This window comes from Falco biarmicus, chromosome 14 (genome assembly GCF_023638135.1).
Source record: "Falco biarmicus isolate bFalBia1 chromosome 14, bFalBia1.pri, whole genome shotgun sequence".
Classification (NCBI taxonomy): Eukaryota; Metazoa; Chordata; class Aves; order Falconiformes; family Falconidae; genus Falco; species Falco biarmicus.
Window position 1 is genome coordinate 17,448,419 of NC_079301.1, and position 15,042 is coordinate 17,463,460.

A 15,042-nucleotide genomic window follows, 5' to 3' on the forward strand; every position below is an offset into this window, starting at 1 on the left:
AAAACCTGCCTCTGCCACGTGAACTGAATTCATCGCTGTTGGCTGCACATTTGAACAATGCCAAATCAGTTCTAGGCTTTTACTGTGTAGCTAGTTAGCTGCTTGGACACGGCATGTGCATCTTCATCCCTAGCTTTTACAACAGCCAGAATTTTGAGGGGATGTGCAAAGGACTACATTTTTGGAAAAAACAGTGTGCCAGGGGCATATTGATGTATTCTGTAGTTTAGTCTGGAAATACAGGGCATTTACGCAGCTGGGAGGTGTACTTGCCCTGTATCATAAATTAATTAGTACTCCTCTTTTGGCTTGTTTAAGTAAGCATATGTGGCTTTTTCCTTTTTTCTTTCTTTTTTTTTTTTTTTAAATAAATCTTGGTTGTCATCCGACTTGGCTTTTATTCTTCCTAAGAGCCTCATTTTCCACGCAGACTGCAACATCTGGAAGCCATCTCTTTTTTGGCAGGAAAATATGTGACAGACACAATGAGGTGTAACTTCTACTTTTGTTATCTTACCTTTGCCTTTTTTAAAAGACATCCGAAATCAAACCATTTTAAAGATGTATGGGAATTTCAGGTGTGTTTTAATAAAGCTCAGGAATACTGTTGGGGAGACTCATTAGAGAGTAATATGGGTGGTTTTCCCTTTAATAAGGGTAATATTTGCATTTATTGTACAGTTGACTAATTTTTCAGTATTCTGTAATGCTTATGTCCAGTGTTTTAAACCCACATTTTACTGGACCATGTAAATTACTAAATACCAATATAAAACCCTCATGTGATTGAAACCATAACTGTTTATATTTTGTAGTAGTATTTTAACTTACTGCGCTGAAGATACTGATGTTATTAATGGTACTCTAATGAGTAATCCTATGGTTGTGAGGCACTGTAGCAAGCTCTTTTCTTCCCGTAATAGTTTTTCCACATATTTAATAAAAACAGCAGAAGTCCAAAGAATAACTTTTACTGAGGGGGACTATCTGATGGTGAAGTTGAGGAGGTTGTCAGTGTTACTAAGTTGGTGCAGAGGTCCTTGTATGTTACTCGCTTTTCAAGTCTTTCAACTTGGGGTACAGTCTCAGCCTTCAGTTTAGGTTTTCGCCTGACTCTTTTCATATGCCTTTTAAATGTTGGGGTGTTTTTTCTTCTTCTCAAAATAAAGCCTGTTTAATCTTTTGCTTTCACAGCATTAAACAGTGAAAACAAAGTTTGCTTTCTGTTTACTTATGAGTGCATTACCTCTGGGGACCTGTGTTTTCATGTGCTTGGCTGTTTCCTGGCTGGTGGTCTCCCCAGGTTCTGGTGGTCCCCATCAGCCGTTAGCTGGGCTACTTGTCTGAAGGCTGCTAGGATACGAATGGGTATGTGTGTGCAATCTGCACATAAAAAATATAGTGAAAATGTAGGAAATGAAATGTGTGTGAAAAAGGAGTAAGGAGAATGCTTTGAGATGGAGACGGCTCAGACTGGGCAGGTGCCTGATGGATCTACAGGTACAACATGCTGCCTCCGTGTGAGCGCGGGTCCCAGGTGAGGTGCTGACCTGCAGGGCTGCCTCCCTCCTGGGCGAGTAGCCAGGTGCGAAGGGGTGGGAGCCCGGGGGGGATCTGGGCCTTGCTGCCTGCTTTGCTCTGCCGGAGCCAGGGAACAGCAGGCCGTTGGCTGTGGCCTCTCCCAGGGGAAGGGAAGGAAAGGAATATCAGCAGTAGCTGTGCAAAGACTTGACTTTGCCACTTCGGTGTGTCTGGTCCTGCGTTGCCGCAGAGCTCTGCCCCTCCTGGTGATGCACTGACGCTGGCAGAGCTGCCTCTGGTACTACATCCAGTGACTTGTCTGGCTGCAGGAGGAGTTGATGCAGTTGGCTGATCCAATGGAGAGCTACTTGTGGGGGGGGGGGGGGGGGGGGGGGGAGGAAAGGGTTTTGTTTTCATCATTTGCTTGTAGCTTGTTCATTTCAGTGCTAGAAGGGAGCAAAAACTTCCCTGTGTGTTTGGGGAGTGGGAAGGAAAGACACAGAAAAGCATGTGGCTTTTTTCCACTTAATCAGCAGACTTGTTGCGTGAACTAAAGAGTAAATGTTATAAAAATTGAACGAAGAGCAGGCCGGGAAATAAAAATGGTGGTGTGATGGCATAATAGCAACAGTCACTATAATGTTGCTTTTTCATTCTTTGAAAGCTTGAAGAAGAGAGATGGGTGGACGGAAGTGGTGTGGAGGGGGCTGAAATGGAAGTTGAGAAAAAAATTAATTGTGGAGAAAGAGTCTGAAAAGATAAGACCTGTATAAATTAGGTCATTTAGGTTCTTTGGAGTCTTAACTGTTCAGTGATTTTGGCACCATGGACTGTTAATGTGTAGACAGACCATGTCTCTGCTGGTAAGCATGGAAGAATGTAGATGATGATGTCTAGTTCAGGTCATCTTGTAAAGGAATTACAAGTCTCATTTGTTAAGCAACAGCACAAAAATAACCACACATCTAAAGGTATTAATTGCATTGTTGTTCAGTTTAGTTTTGATTATGCTGTCATAATGTGATCAAAACTGCTGATATGGTATAACTAAATCACATTACAGTTGTTACCATACAGAATGCTACTTGAAGTATGTTTCCTGTATTTTACTCAAATTACAGAATTACTTTAAAGCTTGTTGGTAGCTGAAATACTGTGTAATATTAGTAGAAATAACATACCTTTTCAGGCCTGTAGGGAATGTCATGCAGTTGCTCAAAATCTTACTTGAAACCCCACTTAATAGGGGAGAAAAACCCCCAAACAAACAAACCTTATTTTATACAAGGTTAGACATGTTCTAATCTCTCAGAAAAGGAGGGGCATAAAGTAGTTGATAATGTCTTTCTCTTCTAAAATAGTTAAAGGACAATATGGACTTACTTCTGGTCCTTTATCTGACTAGCATTTTAACTGTTGCTGCTGCATAATCGGTTCTGAAGCATCAGCATCTCTCATTCATGGATAGATAAATAATTCAGAGATGAACTTCAGCCACACACTTCAATATCACAATTTTTGAAATTCTAATTTCTTAGTGAAGAAAGTGAGGCCCTTGATTTTACAGAAGATTGAATTACAAGGGAAAATCAACACATCTCTGAACAGCCATCTTGTATTTTCAAAATCTGTGTCTTGGCCACATAGCCATTTTTAAAATTTTCATCTCAGCCTTCCCCAGAAAAATGAACCACTCTACCGATTTGCCTTATAAAACTTCCAGGTAATAGATGCCAAGCAGCAGCAACAACCACCAAGTGTGTGTGTACGGAACTTGCCTCAAACCAGAACCCACCTACCTGAAACACCTTGCTGTGAGCTTGTAAAGTAATAGTCTAGTTACTGCGTTTACACAAGTGTATGAACACAAGCTTCTGGGACAGATCTTGTGATTCTTTGTATCACGTGTGTGTGTATGTATAGGTGTGTTCTTTTAACAAAGGCTGCTTACTGAATTACATTAATGTTTGTTTAGCCTATTTGTGCATGTAACAAATAGTGAGAGGACAGGTTGCTGATGGCATATGTATTATTGTGTGAATTGTGCTGGTGAACTTCGTCAGCTTCTCTCAGATCTGAATGTTTGGCCAGTATATTTGAATTAATCACAACCATACATGAATAATTAATTTGGTATTAGGGAAAAATAACATTTTAAAACTCTGAATTGTTTTTCAGTGAAGACACATTGGAGTTCTTTAAAGCATTTCATGCTTAGCTCTTGCTTTTATCAGTCAAATTATTTTAAATGGAAATATTTTGCCAATTATTTGCCAATGGCAAAAGAAATAGAAATCCTCTTACATTTAGAGTTGTCAACATTATGTATGATTAGTGTTCCTGGACTACTACTGTTCCAGTGGTTTTTTAGTTCATTAACTTTCGGTTGGCAGAATTTTAAATGGCAGGGTAGAATAAAGGAATACATTTCTTCTGCTACTAAAATGTATTTTAAAATTCTTCTTGCTTTTGAAAACTAAATACTGAGACTAGTCATACTACAGCAGCTGTATGCCTTTCCACCTCTGGAAGAGTCATTGAATCAAATACGTATATGCATTTATTTCAGAAAAGACACAGGAATCTTCTGTCTTTATGTAATCTATATATAAATTTAAAGGAAATGTGCCACGATATTATTGCAGTTTTAGCAATCTATTATAAAGTTTATTGCACAGAAATAACTAGGTCAACCTCTGGATGACCTGTCTTTTGGAGTTTCTTCAGTTAGCTTTAGGCTAGAGCTCCACCTTGTGATCTTTCAGCAGGATACATTTTCTTTTTATAGTTAATAATTTAATTATGATTTCACAAAGTTGAGTGACTTCAGAAAGTTTTCACAGGCTTGAGAGATTTCAGTGTCTGCTTGGGAAAATTAAAGTTGGAATTCTGTGAACATGCAAAACAAACCCTAAAGAAGAGCTGCTTTTTATGACTCACCTCAGTTTAGATTTAACTTACTAAAATAATCTGCTTCTTAGAGCACATTTAATAGATAACTTAGACTTTCAGTGTTTGGAATGGTACCTGCAAGAATTTCACTTTCCTCTTTTCAGACTGCACTGTGATGAACTTGATATATTTTAAAAGTTCTAATAGCATGATTATGTGGACCGTTTTGCTTTCTCATTGACTTTCCAAACTGGGTGCTTTGAATGAGTCATCAAGTATGTGCATGAAGAAGAGGTGGCTGGCAGTAGCCCTGAATTTCCAGAAGGTGTTTACAGAGATCAAGGATAATGAGGAATGACCAATGCCAACAAGTGAACATCAGATAAAACTGGAAAGTGGTAAATTCAAAGGAAAAAAAATGTGCCTCTTGGCAATACAGAGTTTGGCTGTGGGAGTTCCTGTGTGGGATACCATCGCTGCTGAATATTGAGTGCAAAAAGTAATTGGAAATGTTAATGGCAAAAATATTGGTAAGGGGTTAGAAAGTATAGGAACACAGCCTCTTTGACTGAAAAAATCCCCGAGTTATTTCTGGATGCCGGGAAGGTATTCAAGGGAAACCGCTGATACAAACAAAGCAAATGTGTTCTTCCTTGGGCAGCTTCTGTTGGCCAGTGCCAGAGAAGGCACACTGGGCTAGATTGACCCTGCTGGTTGAGAATCAGAAGTCCGTGTCATATTTTGCATGTAGGCTGAGAGAGCTGGGCCTGTGCAGCCTGGAGAGAAGTCCAAGAGGGGATCTTACCTGATACGTACAAATATCCTAAGGGCAAGTATACAGACACGGGGCTGGGCTCTTCCCAGTGGAGCCCAGCGACAGGACGAGAAGCAGTGGGCACAAACCGCAGCACAGGCGGTTCCAGCTGAACGGGAGGAAGGAGTTCTTCACCCCGAGGGCGGCAGAGCCCTGGGACAGGCTGCCCAGAGAGGGTCTGGGGGCTCCTGCTCTGGAGACGTTCCCAGCCCGCCTGGCCGTGACTGTGCAACCTGCTGTAGGTGACCCTGCTGTAGCAGGGGGCTGCACTGGGTGGTCTCCAGAGGTCCCTCCCAACCCTGACCGTCCTGTGATTCTGTATGTAAATCTTCTCAAATTATCCTTTACTGGGACAAATATAGGGGGCTTTTTGATCACTGTTGGAGTCTGAGCTTGACTCTGGAGATCCCTTACAGTCTTACCTCATATATTCTTGCAAGACATTAATCAGTAGCTACTGTTTTCCATAATGCTGGTATGTAGTTGCGCTCACGAGGGCCAAGTTTCTTGTTCCTTCAAGAAAAACAATTCTTGAAATGTGAGTCTAAGCAGCTCAACACTTGGACATCTAGCAAGAACTTGGTATTTCTTTCCCATTTTATGAGGTAATTCTGATCAAACAGTGCATGTTTTCTTTCATGTTTTGTTGTTTGTACCAAGATGAATGGTTTTTACAAAAAGTTCAAGTTGGTATAAACTGCAGCCAGCTAGTTCTTATAAAGTGATTTGACTTGTTTGATGTAGAGCATATACACTTTAATCATTTACCCAACCTTTTTCATACTTTCCTTACTAATTATTTCTTTAAAATACTTAGGTGACTGTAAGAAACTGTATTGAGATTTTTTGCAAAATTTGGTGGGACACCAAATTCGCTTTTCATGAAGGGAGCAAAAAATCTCTTAATTCTGTGAACAAGAGGTTAATTTGCTTTGTTTCTTTATGGTTCCAAATTTTATGGAATAGGTAATATTAGTGTTGTGAATAGGTAGTATTAGTGAGCCATGATACAAAATTTGCATGTAAACATCCTGATTGTCACTTTAGTATGTCTTGCTTCTCAACATTGAAAAATCTATAACCTAGAAAAAGTCAAGTAACATGTTGATAGACAGGTTGAACTTGAAACTGAGCAGTGTGGTTTTTGAAGTTTGCATCTTTGCTTTGCGCTGAGACTGAATCACAAGCATACCCCCAAAAGGACTTGTGTGGCAGGATCTCTTTCAGTTTTTTGTTCCCCCCACCCTTACTGAGGTACAGCTCTGAGCAGGTGCTAGCCTTATGACAAAGGCACTAAATTGTGCTGTGGTATTTTCCCAAGTTCAAATCTGATAGTAATCAGAGCAAAGTTTTTTTTTTTTTTCCCCAAATATACCTAATCCAAAATGTGGAGCATGTCAATATGTCACCAACTGAGCAGATCATTTTACAGACAGCCTGGGTAGTATAATAGCTGCTTGCCACCAAACAGGGGAGCTTCATTCTTCCCTCCCCTGCTCATGGCTATACAGTCTTGTGTTTCCCATGCATTCTCCGGATACCTACTGTTGAACCAGTTTAACTTGATAATCCAGGGGAAAAAAAATCTTGAGGTATATTTTACCCATTTTATTGGGGAATTGAATCAGGTGATATTGAATGGCAGAGCCTACAAAGATGAATGGTGGGGAGGGGATGTTACCTTGCCTGTGCATGGTTGTTTGCTAAAGAGAGCGTATAGATGGAGCAGGAGAGGATGAAGTGCACTGGTCATGTGCCCATGTGGTTTTGGAGAATGGAGGAATGGGGTGACAAAGGTTGCTGCCATTCTGCAGCAGCAATGTTGTTGAAGCTTTTTTTTCTAATGCTGTGTTCTGGATGGAACATGCTTTAGTACTTGCAGACTATCTTGAGATTCACCGGTCTATCTCAAACCTTCTTTCTCTTTGCCACTATTTCTTTCCACTCTGATTCTCTGCTTGTATGTAATTTTGTGAAACATGAAGAAAGAGAACGTAGTAAGTTCAGGGTTTATGGTTTCTCTCAGCGCTCTAAATTCTGGAAGCTACAGTGGCCCCTAGCATTCGGAATAAGCACTTGCAGGAAAAAAAAGGTACAGCCTCGATCTACATGCTCAATTGAAACACAGTCTCTGAAGCATAGCTACCAGACATTAAGCAACATGTGCTTAGCATGCCAAAATTAAATCTTTCCCTCAAATACCTAATCACTCCAGCAAGCTGTAGAGTCAGCAGACTTTGAAAGTTTTTCTCCTTGCTATTGTATCTTTAAAATACATGAACATCATGCTTTCTTAATTCAACTGTATAAAAGTTAGCCTGGGGCAGACAATTGACATAGAAAACTTCAGCCTGCATGGTTAATTCTTGCGTTTGAAGTATCCAGTGAGTTTTTCCCCCCTTAAACATAGGAAAATTAGATAAATAACAGAATTTATGAATAGGCAACAATATTATAATTGAAAAGCAAGTATATAACCATTTTATCTTCTCTTGATAAAAGACTGTGTTGTTTCTGATGTTATTCTTTATAACGTGGATAGTATTACGTTCCTTTATATTCTTCAAGTCTTGTCAAGTGCTTTAAATATTAAAACTCTTGTAAGCCTGGTTTATCAACTCTAGAATACCGGGAATTGTGAAGCAGCTGCTAATAAGAACTTGTTAGAAGACCTTATCTTTATGGAAAATGTCATGGAAGTTTACAAATTGGAGATACAAAGTTGGTATATATAATGTCCTTAAATGCACCTGTACTGTGCTTTATATTTAACATCAAATGCAGTTTTGCTTTGGTTAACCGGAAATATCCTAGTGTTGGTAAGTCTGGGCTCTGCAGTGCATGGTGTTATGGTTAGATTTAAATCTGGTATAGATTTAGAAACAACAGCTATGAACTTGCAAGGTGTTAATGAAAACTGTTCCAGTTTGCTCACCCTACTCAGAAAATGGTGGTGTGTCATCCTGTCCTATCCCCATGTCATGCCCCCCCCCGCCATGTTCATGTATTTTCTTTGAGGGTGATGCTTTTAACATTTGTGGAGGTACTTTGTATCAGGATCATGGGAGGAGTAAAAAAAATAAAATCTTTAAAGAGGAAAATGCTTGGTTGGAAACAGGGTGGTGTGATTTAAATTTTCTGTGTTTCCAACTTTTTTACCCCTTCTTATGTGGAAAAACTTTAACTGTTTTGTTTGTTTTGTTTTTTTTTTTTTATTACAGAAGTTGTCCGTTACAAAGGAAGAAAGAAAAGTAAGCTTGTACTTCGAATTGGTTTTTGAATATCTTTCTAATACAGTGGTGTTCCAGAAGATGATAAAGAAATGATAGCAGCTCCAGAAATACCAACTGATTTTACTCTCCTTCAGTAAGTGTTTTAAGAATTTGTAGTTTCATTTTTAAGTGTACTGGCTTTTACTAGTGTTGATGCATATGGTTTGTTTTATCTTGGAAACAAAATGAGGGAATAGAGTTCTAGATTTTTTTCTATTGAGCTGTTGATAAAGCATAGTTTGAATTTTTTCTTGAGTATTCAGCCTTACTTCAGAAGTGCTTTATTATTTTAAATTGGCTTTTAAACTTCGCTAGTAGGAAGCTGTTGTGACAGACACTTTATGTGATGTACTTCTCAGGATTCTGTCTTTCAAAATGAAATGTTTGAAGAAGAAACTCTTTGATTAGGAATACCAAAAGTTTCCTTTATTAAGGCTTCTTTATAGAAAGAGAGGAAGTAGTTGAGGAGTTTGCCCTTAATAACTGGAGCAGGTTGCCTAACATTTAAAATACCCAATGCCAAATCTTCAGCTAAAACCGAAGTCTTAGCTTTCCTCGGGCATCAGTTTCTTGATGCTGTTGACCTAATTTTATTGGGTGTCTCGTCTCCCTACAGTTTTAAGAAACAGACGTTGGCATTTCCAAGATGTAAAATCGGGTATAGACTGCATTTTGGACAGAGGAGTAAAGTGATAATGATCACTTAAGCAGACCAAGAGAGTCCATTTCCACACCTTTTAACTGTCAAGAAATTGGCAGCCTGTTGAAATGGATTAAATTGGTATAAAATCTAAAAAGATACAAAGAAACGGTTTTGTATCAGTGAGGTTGTTTGTGTGGGGGTTTTTTATTCCTTTTAAGGAGAAATAAAGGTAAATTGAAAGATGGTTTAATGTGAAATACTGTTTTTATGGCTGTTTATAATGTTTTTTTACTCTGTTGGTATGGTTCATTGCTTAGTGAAATGTTTGGAATTTGGGTTCTGTTCTTTCCTGTGAAAAGAACACCACCTAGGAAGTGTTGAAGGAATGTCTCACCTTTTTCTTTCTCTGTGCACTCCCCTCCACCCCCCACAGCCCAAGGTTGGAGATTTCTTCAGTCCGTATCAGAGTACATAGTCAACAAAATTAGAATTAGCAAAATACATGTTACAAGGCAGAAAGCCCCTTTCAGACACTTGCAATAGATAGAGATTTTAAGTTTCTGGATTGTTTTAGAATGTTATAAATACATGGGAATGGGTTTCCTGTGCCCCCGGTCATCTTTATGATTGCATTGTTAAACAATTCAGCAAGTGTGTATCCAAAATTTTTGGTAGCACCTGGAATTCATCGTACTGCATGTATGTGTTTAAAACAAGATCTAGTAGCATTATTTAAATTGTATTCTACAGGAAATGTAGAAATACAGAACCGTTCCAGTGATTTCACACCCACCCACACCCCATCAATGCTGGCAATAAAGGATTTGTGTATTGATGCAGCGTATTGTAGCAATGTAGGAAATTAAACAAATGAGAAAGTTTGTATATTGTTTTAACATTTTTTTTATCTTATAAGCCTAAACAACCACAGATTATCTTTGAGGGAGAAACCTCACCTAAACTTTTTTTTCCCCACACCTTTCAACAGAAGTGCATACCTCTTAACTGCTTACTTAGTTTCTGCTAGCATGAAGAGATCTGCTGAGACACTTTGGTTGTGAAGGAAGGTGGTGCTTTCTTTTTTTACCTGTTGAGTTTCCCCCCCTATTTTTTTTTTAAGTATTTGTGGCAGCTACTTGTAGTACTCTGAGCTGGTGTAGTGTTTGTCACCTGCCACAACCAAGGTTCTCAACTGGTTGCTATTTTCTGCCTACTTTTAAATCTTTTAACCTTTTTAACAGGTTAAAACTTTTAACCTGTACAGCTGTCTTTGCCAGGTAAATTGTTTGGAGGAAGCATGCAGGGTAGGGTGTGAGTGTGAGGATGTGCTCTGATTTGTTCCTCAACAACAGTAGACTTAAACAGAAGAAGAAGCAGGTTCACTGTTAGAGTTGACTTACTGGAGCGAGAGCATAATGTGACTTTATGTAGTGTCTTTAAGAACGTTTCTGACAGAATGTGTAAATAGTTTGTCTTTTTATCCTTGCAGGGAGTCTGAAACACACTTCTCTTCTGATACAGACTTTGAGGATATTGAAGGAAAAAACCAAAAACAAGGCAAAGGAAAAGTATGTTCCATTTATAGGGATACTGAAACACTTTTACTGTTATGAGCTGAAGCGTTCAACGCTTGCTTTGAAGCTGAATGAGCTAGGAATATTTTCTGAAAATGCGAGTGTTCTGCCAAGAGGGTTCATGTTTGTATTTGCATTGAAATGCTTCATCTTGAGTATTTGCATGGTGTTTCCTTAGTGCTGTGAAGGCATAAGGGCGGTGGGGGAGAAAAAGATTGAGCTTTGATTTGATTAGTCTCTGTGTGTGTTCCATCCTGTACTTCAATTTGGTGCTAAGACGGTTCTCTTTTGGTTGGTGTCATCAATTCTGGCTCTCTCTTAATTTGAAAAGTGAACAGAAGCCAGTAATTTAATTCAGAGTGGTTGGGGTTTTTTTCTAGATTGCAGACAGGAGGTTACACTACCCGAGTGGGGAGGTCTAAACCCAGTTAGTAGCCCTTCTGTCCCCTCATGGAACATGTGTTCTCCCTCCCTGGGTGGCTTCTGCCCTCCCAGTGTCTTGGCACCCTTCACATGTGGCTTCTTCGCTACTGTGGCACACACGGGCACGCTGGCTGGCCTGTGCCGGGGCTGCCGAGCACCCCGTGTACCTGTACCAGTATACAGTGCCTAGTGATTAAGAAGTGGTGATAACTAATTTAGTACAACAGTCAATTAATTTGTTTAGGTTTTTTTCTTTCTTCTTTATGTAAGTCATGTTTGATTTGGGGAATCAAAGAAACCTGTCTGCTTTTCTTCACCCCTACTTGCCAGTGTGCTCATATTAAAAAAAAAAAAGGTTAATGAATTGCAGAGGAGACTTGGTGATTTGTGTTAAGGGAATTGCCATAGCTGTTTTAAATAAAATCTGTGTAATCTGTTTTACAATTTAAACAAGAGAAAAATCTTTGTGACATACACTATCAGTAATGGCATTTTCAGTTGCTAGAAGATTTTAAATGAGGGAGGGAGGAAGTGGAACCTGTAGAATTCTCACTGGTCATTGTATCAGTCAAGATCACCTTTTATTCTCAATTTTGGATTTTAAATCTGGTTCCTGAGAACAAAAGGCCTCATGTATATGTGTGAATAGTGATTCAAGTGTTCTTAATTACTACATAATACCCAATTAAAACTTATTGTGTGTGTGTGATTGCAGACCTGTAAAAAAGGAAAAAAAGGACCAGCAGAGAAGGGGAAAAGTGGAAACGGAGGAGGGAAACCTGGTGGTCCGAATCGGATGAATGGACATCACCAACAGAATGGTGTGGAAAACATGATGCTGTTTGAGGTAGTTAAAATGGGCAAGAGTGCTATGCAGGTAAGGCTTGGAATATCTCTATGACTTGGATGAATATACACGTTAAATATAACAATATTATCCTGTTCGTACAATTTAAGAAAATGAAGCCTAAAGTAATTTTTTTCTTCAATTTATAGTTTTTTTTTAGTTGCAGATTAAGATTAGAAAAAGTGATTTTTGCATTGTTAAGGTTTAATTGTGAACAAACTTGAGTTTTCATTTCTAAATATTAGATGTGAATAACCACACATATAATGAAGAAATTGAAACAAATTCAAAGTGAGTTTACAGGATTCTGAATGAAGAAAGGTTATTTTAGATTATGTGACTTCAAAGTCCTTTTGGTGGGGGTGTAACTAAATATAAATGTGGCTTATGCTTATAGTTCTCATATAACTTAACAAGAAATCTGCAGTTTGTAGATACTCCCAGAGCTTAGATTATCTGAGAAGAGATAATTGCTTCTCTTCTCTCATCCAAAGTAAAATTACTAGCTACAACTTAAGGGCTACTCTAATGAAGCTGACTTGGCTAATGTATATTATAACATGCTTATTTGGGTGGAATTTGGGACAGGAAATCTTAACCTGTTAGTAGTGTCTGCTTTAGGCACTTTCTCCACTGCATTTACTAATAGGACTGAAGTCTGTCTATTAAGAAATGTTGCACTTTTAAAAAAATTCAGTTAAATCAGTAAATCATTTGTTTGACTATGTGAATCTTCCAGTGGAGAGAGGGTTAAAGTGTAAGCCTGTCAGCCATGAAGCCTTCCTGCTGACTCACTCATGTGACTCCTCAGCAGCCTGGAAGAAGGACTATCTTTGGGATTGGAAATCTAGAGTTTCCAGCTTCTGTGATCCATGTGCGGGAAGAAGCTGGGTCTATGTGGAGTCCTCTCAAGATTTGCAGGCACCTGCATTAGAGCTGGGAACCTTGAAGCCTGAATTACTTGGGAGAAATTTAGTTGAGGCTTGTAAAAAAGAACAGATTCCTTTGAATTTGTGCGGAGAAATTGTGATAGTTCTGTCATTTGTTTTGTTCTGCCGTGTTTCAGAACGGGTGGAAAAACTGTACTTTTCTAACTGTTACTGTGTGCGCTGCATTTTCAGCTAATTATCAGCAGTTGTATGTTCTTGACATCTGAACTGTTTAAAATGGTACACAGTAAAAATCTCTTGCTTTCCAGGAGCAAAATGGGCCTTTGCCAGGCCTGATTACTCTGTTGAATTTGGGGAATTGGTAGCATGGGTAACAGAGTGAATCTTAGTCAAAATTTTTATAAAATTAAGGAAGGAAAAAAATCTCAAAGTGTTTCTGAAGTCAGGTCCACTTCAGCACTTAGTTTCAAGAAGTTTTTCTCTGTGGCCCTCAGCGCTTGCTCACCTGATAAGATTTTGGTAATAATTTTTACTCGATTTTATTTTAAATGGGGTTCCATACCTTCTTCTGAGTTAGTGTCTATTCTCTGACAAAAACAGATGGTTCGTCCACTGAGACAAAATGTTTTGAGAAACTATTTTGCTGGATGTTCTTTAAAATAAATTCGGAAAGCAAGGCTGCCTAACTGAAATATTTGTCCTGTTCCTAGCATTACCCTGGTCTTGCACAGTGACCTTTGTAAGCCTAATTTAAGATGTTTCCTAGATTATTTCCCTCTTCCCCACAGGTCAATTGAATCAGTACTGGTTTGTGGGTTCTGCTCCTACTGCGAAGTGTATGCCAGTTTGAATTTTTCCACTCTTTTTGCCTTGCTGAGGAATCTTGTGTGTCATACTATAAACAGTCTTAAATTCAGGGAAGAGGGAAGTAGCTGTATCTCTGTTCAGGAATCTTTCTGCGTGGCAGTATGTTTTATTTGTCCTCGCAGCATTATTGCCTGTGAGAGTAAGCACTGCGGGTACAGATAGGAAGCATTGGAGACATGTAGTCAGTCTGGTTGTCTTCTGGAAGTTCTGAACTATTCCATCAGCTCTCTTTATTTAGAATTTATTAGAATGACTCTAGATTTTAAGGCAGGGTATGAACATACTAAAAACCTCTAAGCTGAGAACTTGATACTAAAGTGAGTCTCTTGTGTCTTTATTAATAAATTAATTAGATGATGTATGTTTTTATGACTTCTGCAGTAGACAGTTTGTACCATACACATGGATGGTTTAAACATAATAGCGTTTATATTCCCTTTCTCAAAATCATTATTGGAGGTTTCCTATTAATTTGCTTCCCTTTAAGGTTTTCCAGTAAAATGACTTTGTTCCTATATGGTTTAGTGAATACAGAATAATTAATGTCCGTACAATGTAAGGTGGTGCTGTTCATGCTCTTAGGGGTAATGTGTATGGAGCACAGATTGTCAAAGGGTTGAATTTTTGAAGAGTATAGGGAGTTATAGCTGTTGAAACTGAACACCTGAGTAGTATCTTTAGAGTAGTGTCACTGGGTGGGCAGAGAGAAAACCTGCTTCTCTAAAATACAGCAGTTACCTTTGCATTCTTCATCAAAAAAGTTACTGCAGGACTATATGGTATTCTTGTACTTTATGTTTAGGTGTCAGTTTCTTACTTGGATATCTTTATAGAGTAAAAGGAGTTCTTGAAAACTGGTCTATGGCAGTAAAGGATCATTCAAACATTTTGTTTTGTATTAATTGAAAAAACCACAGAGTTCAATTTATTTGTGGAAGGAACAAGAATCACTTACTGGAAACCAGTTAAATAACAATGGCTGTCTTCAATTATGAAAAATAAAGTGCCTTTATATTTGTTTCTTTTCAGTCTGTAGTGGATGACTGGATAGAGTCATACAAACATGACAGAGATATAGCACTTCTTGATCTCATTAACTTCTTTATTCAGTGTTCAGGCTGCAAAGGTAAGATACTGAAATGTTTACTCATCCGTTTAAGTGGTATTGTAGCATGATTTTCATTCTTTGCCTTTTATTGTTACTTGTCCTGTAGGACTGCTCCATCCTTGCAGCTAGTTTACATTATTATGTTCTTGTAGTTAAGCTAGTATTTCTGAAGGTGGGAGCAGGAGGATTAG

At 38.6% G+C, this 15,042-nt stretch overlaps 1 protein-coding gene across 4 annotated transcripts in view; it reads left to right on the top strand.

Annotated features, from left to right (window-relative positions):
- STAG2 (STAG2 cohesin complex component) overlaps positions 1-15,042 on the top strand; it is an 82,380-nt gene that overhangs the window by 30,936 nt on the left and 36,402 nt on the right. For all 4 annotated transcript variants that reach the window (XM_056359516.1, XM_056359519.1, XM_056359518.1 and 1 more), the window contains exons 2-5: positions 8,449-8,593; positions 10,632-10,710; positions 11,855-12,016; positions 14,773-14,869. In XM_056359516.1, coding sequence (XP_056215491.1) covers positions 8,550-8,593; positions 10,632-10,710; positions 11,855-12,016; positions 14,773-14,869 — 382 coding nt within the window. In that variant the 5' untranslated portion in view covers positions 8,449-8,549. The remainder of the gene's footprint in view (positions 1-8,448; positions 8,594-10,631; positions 10,711-11,854; positions 12,017-14,772; positions 14,870-15,042) is intronic.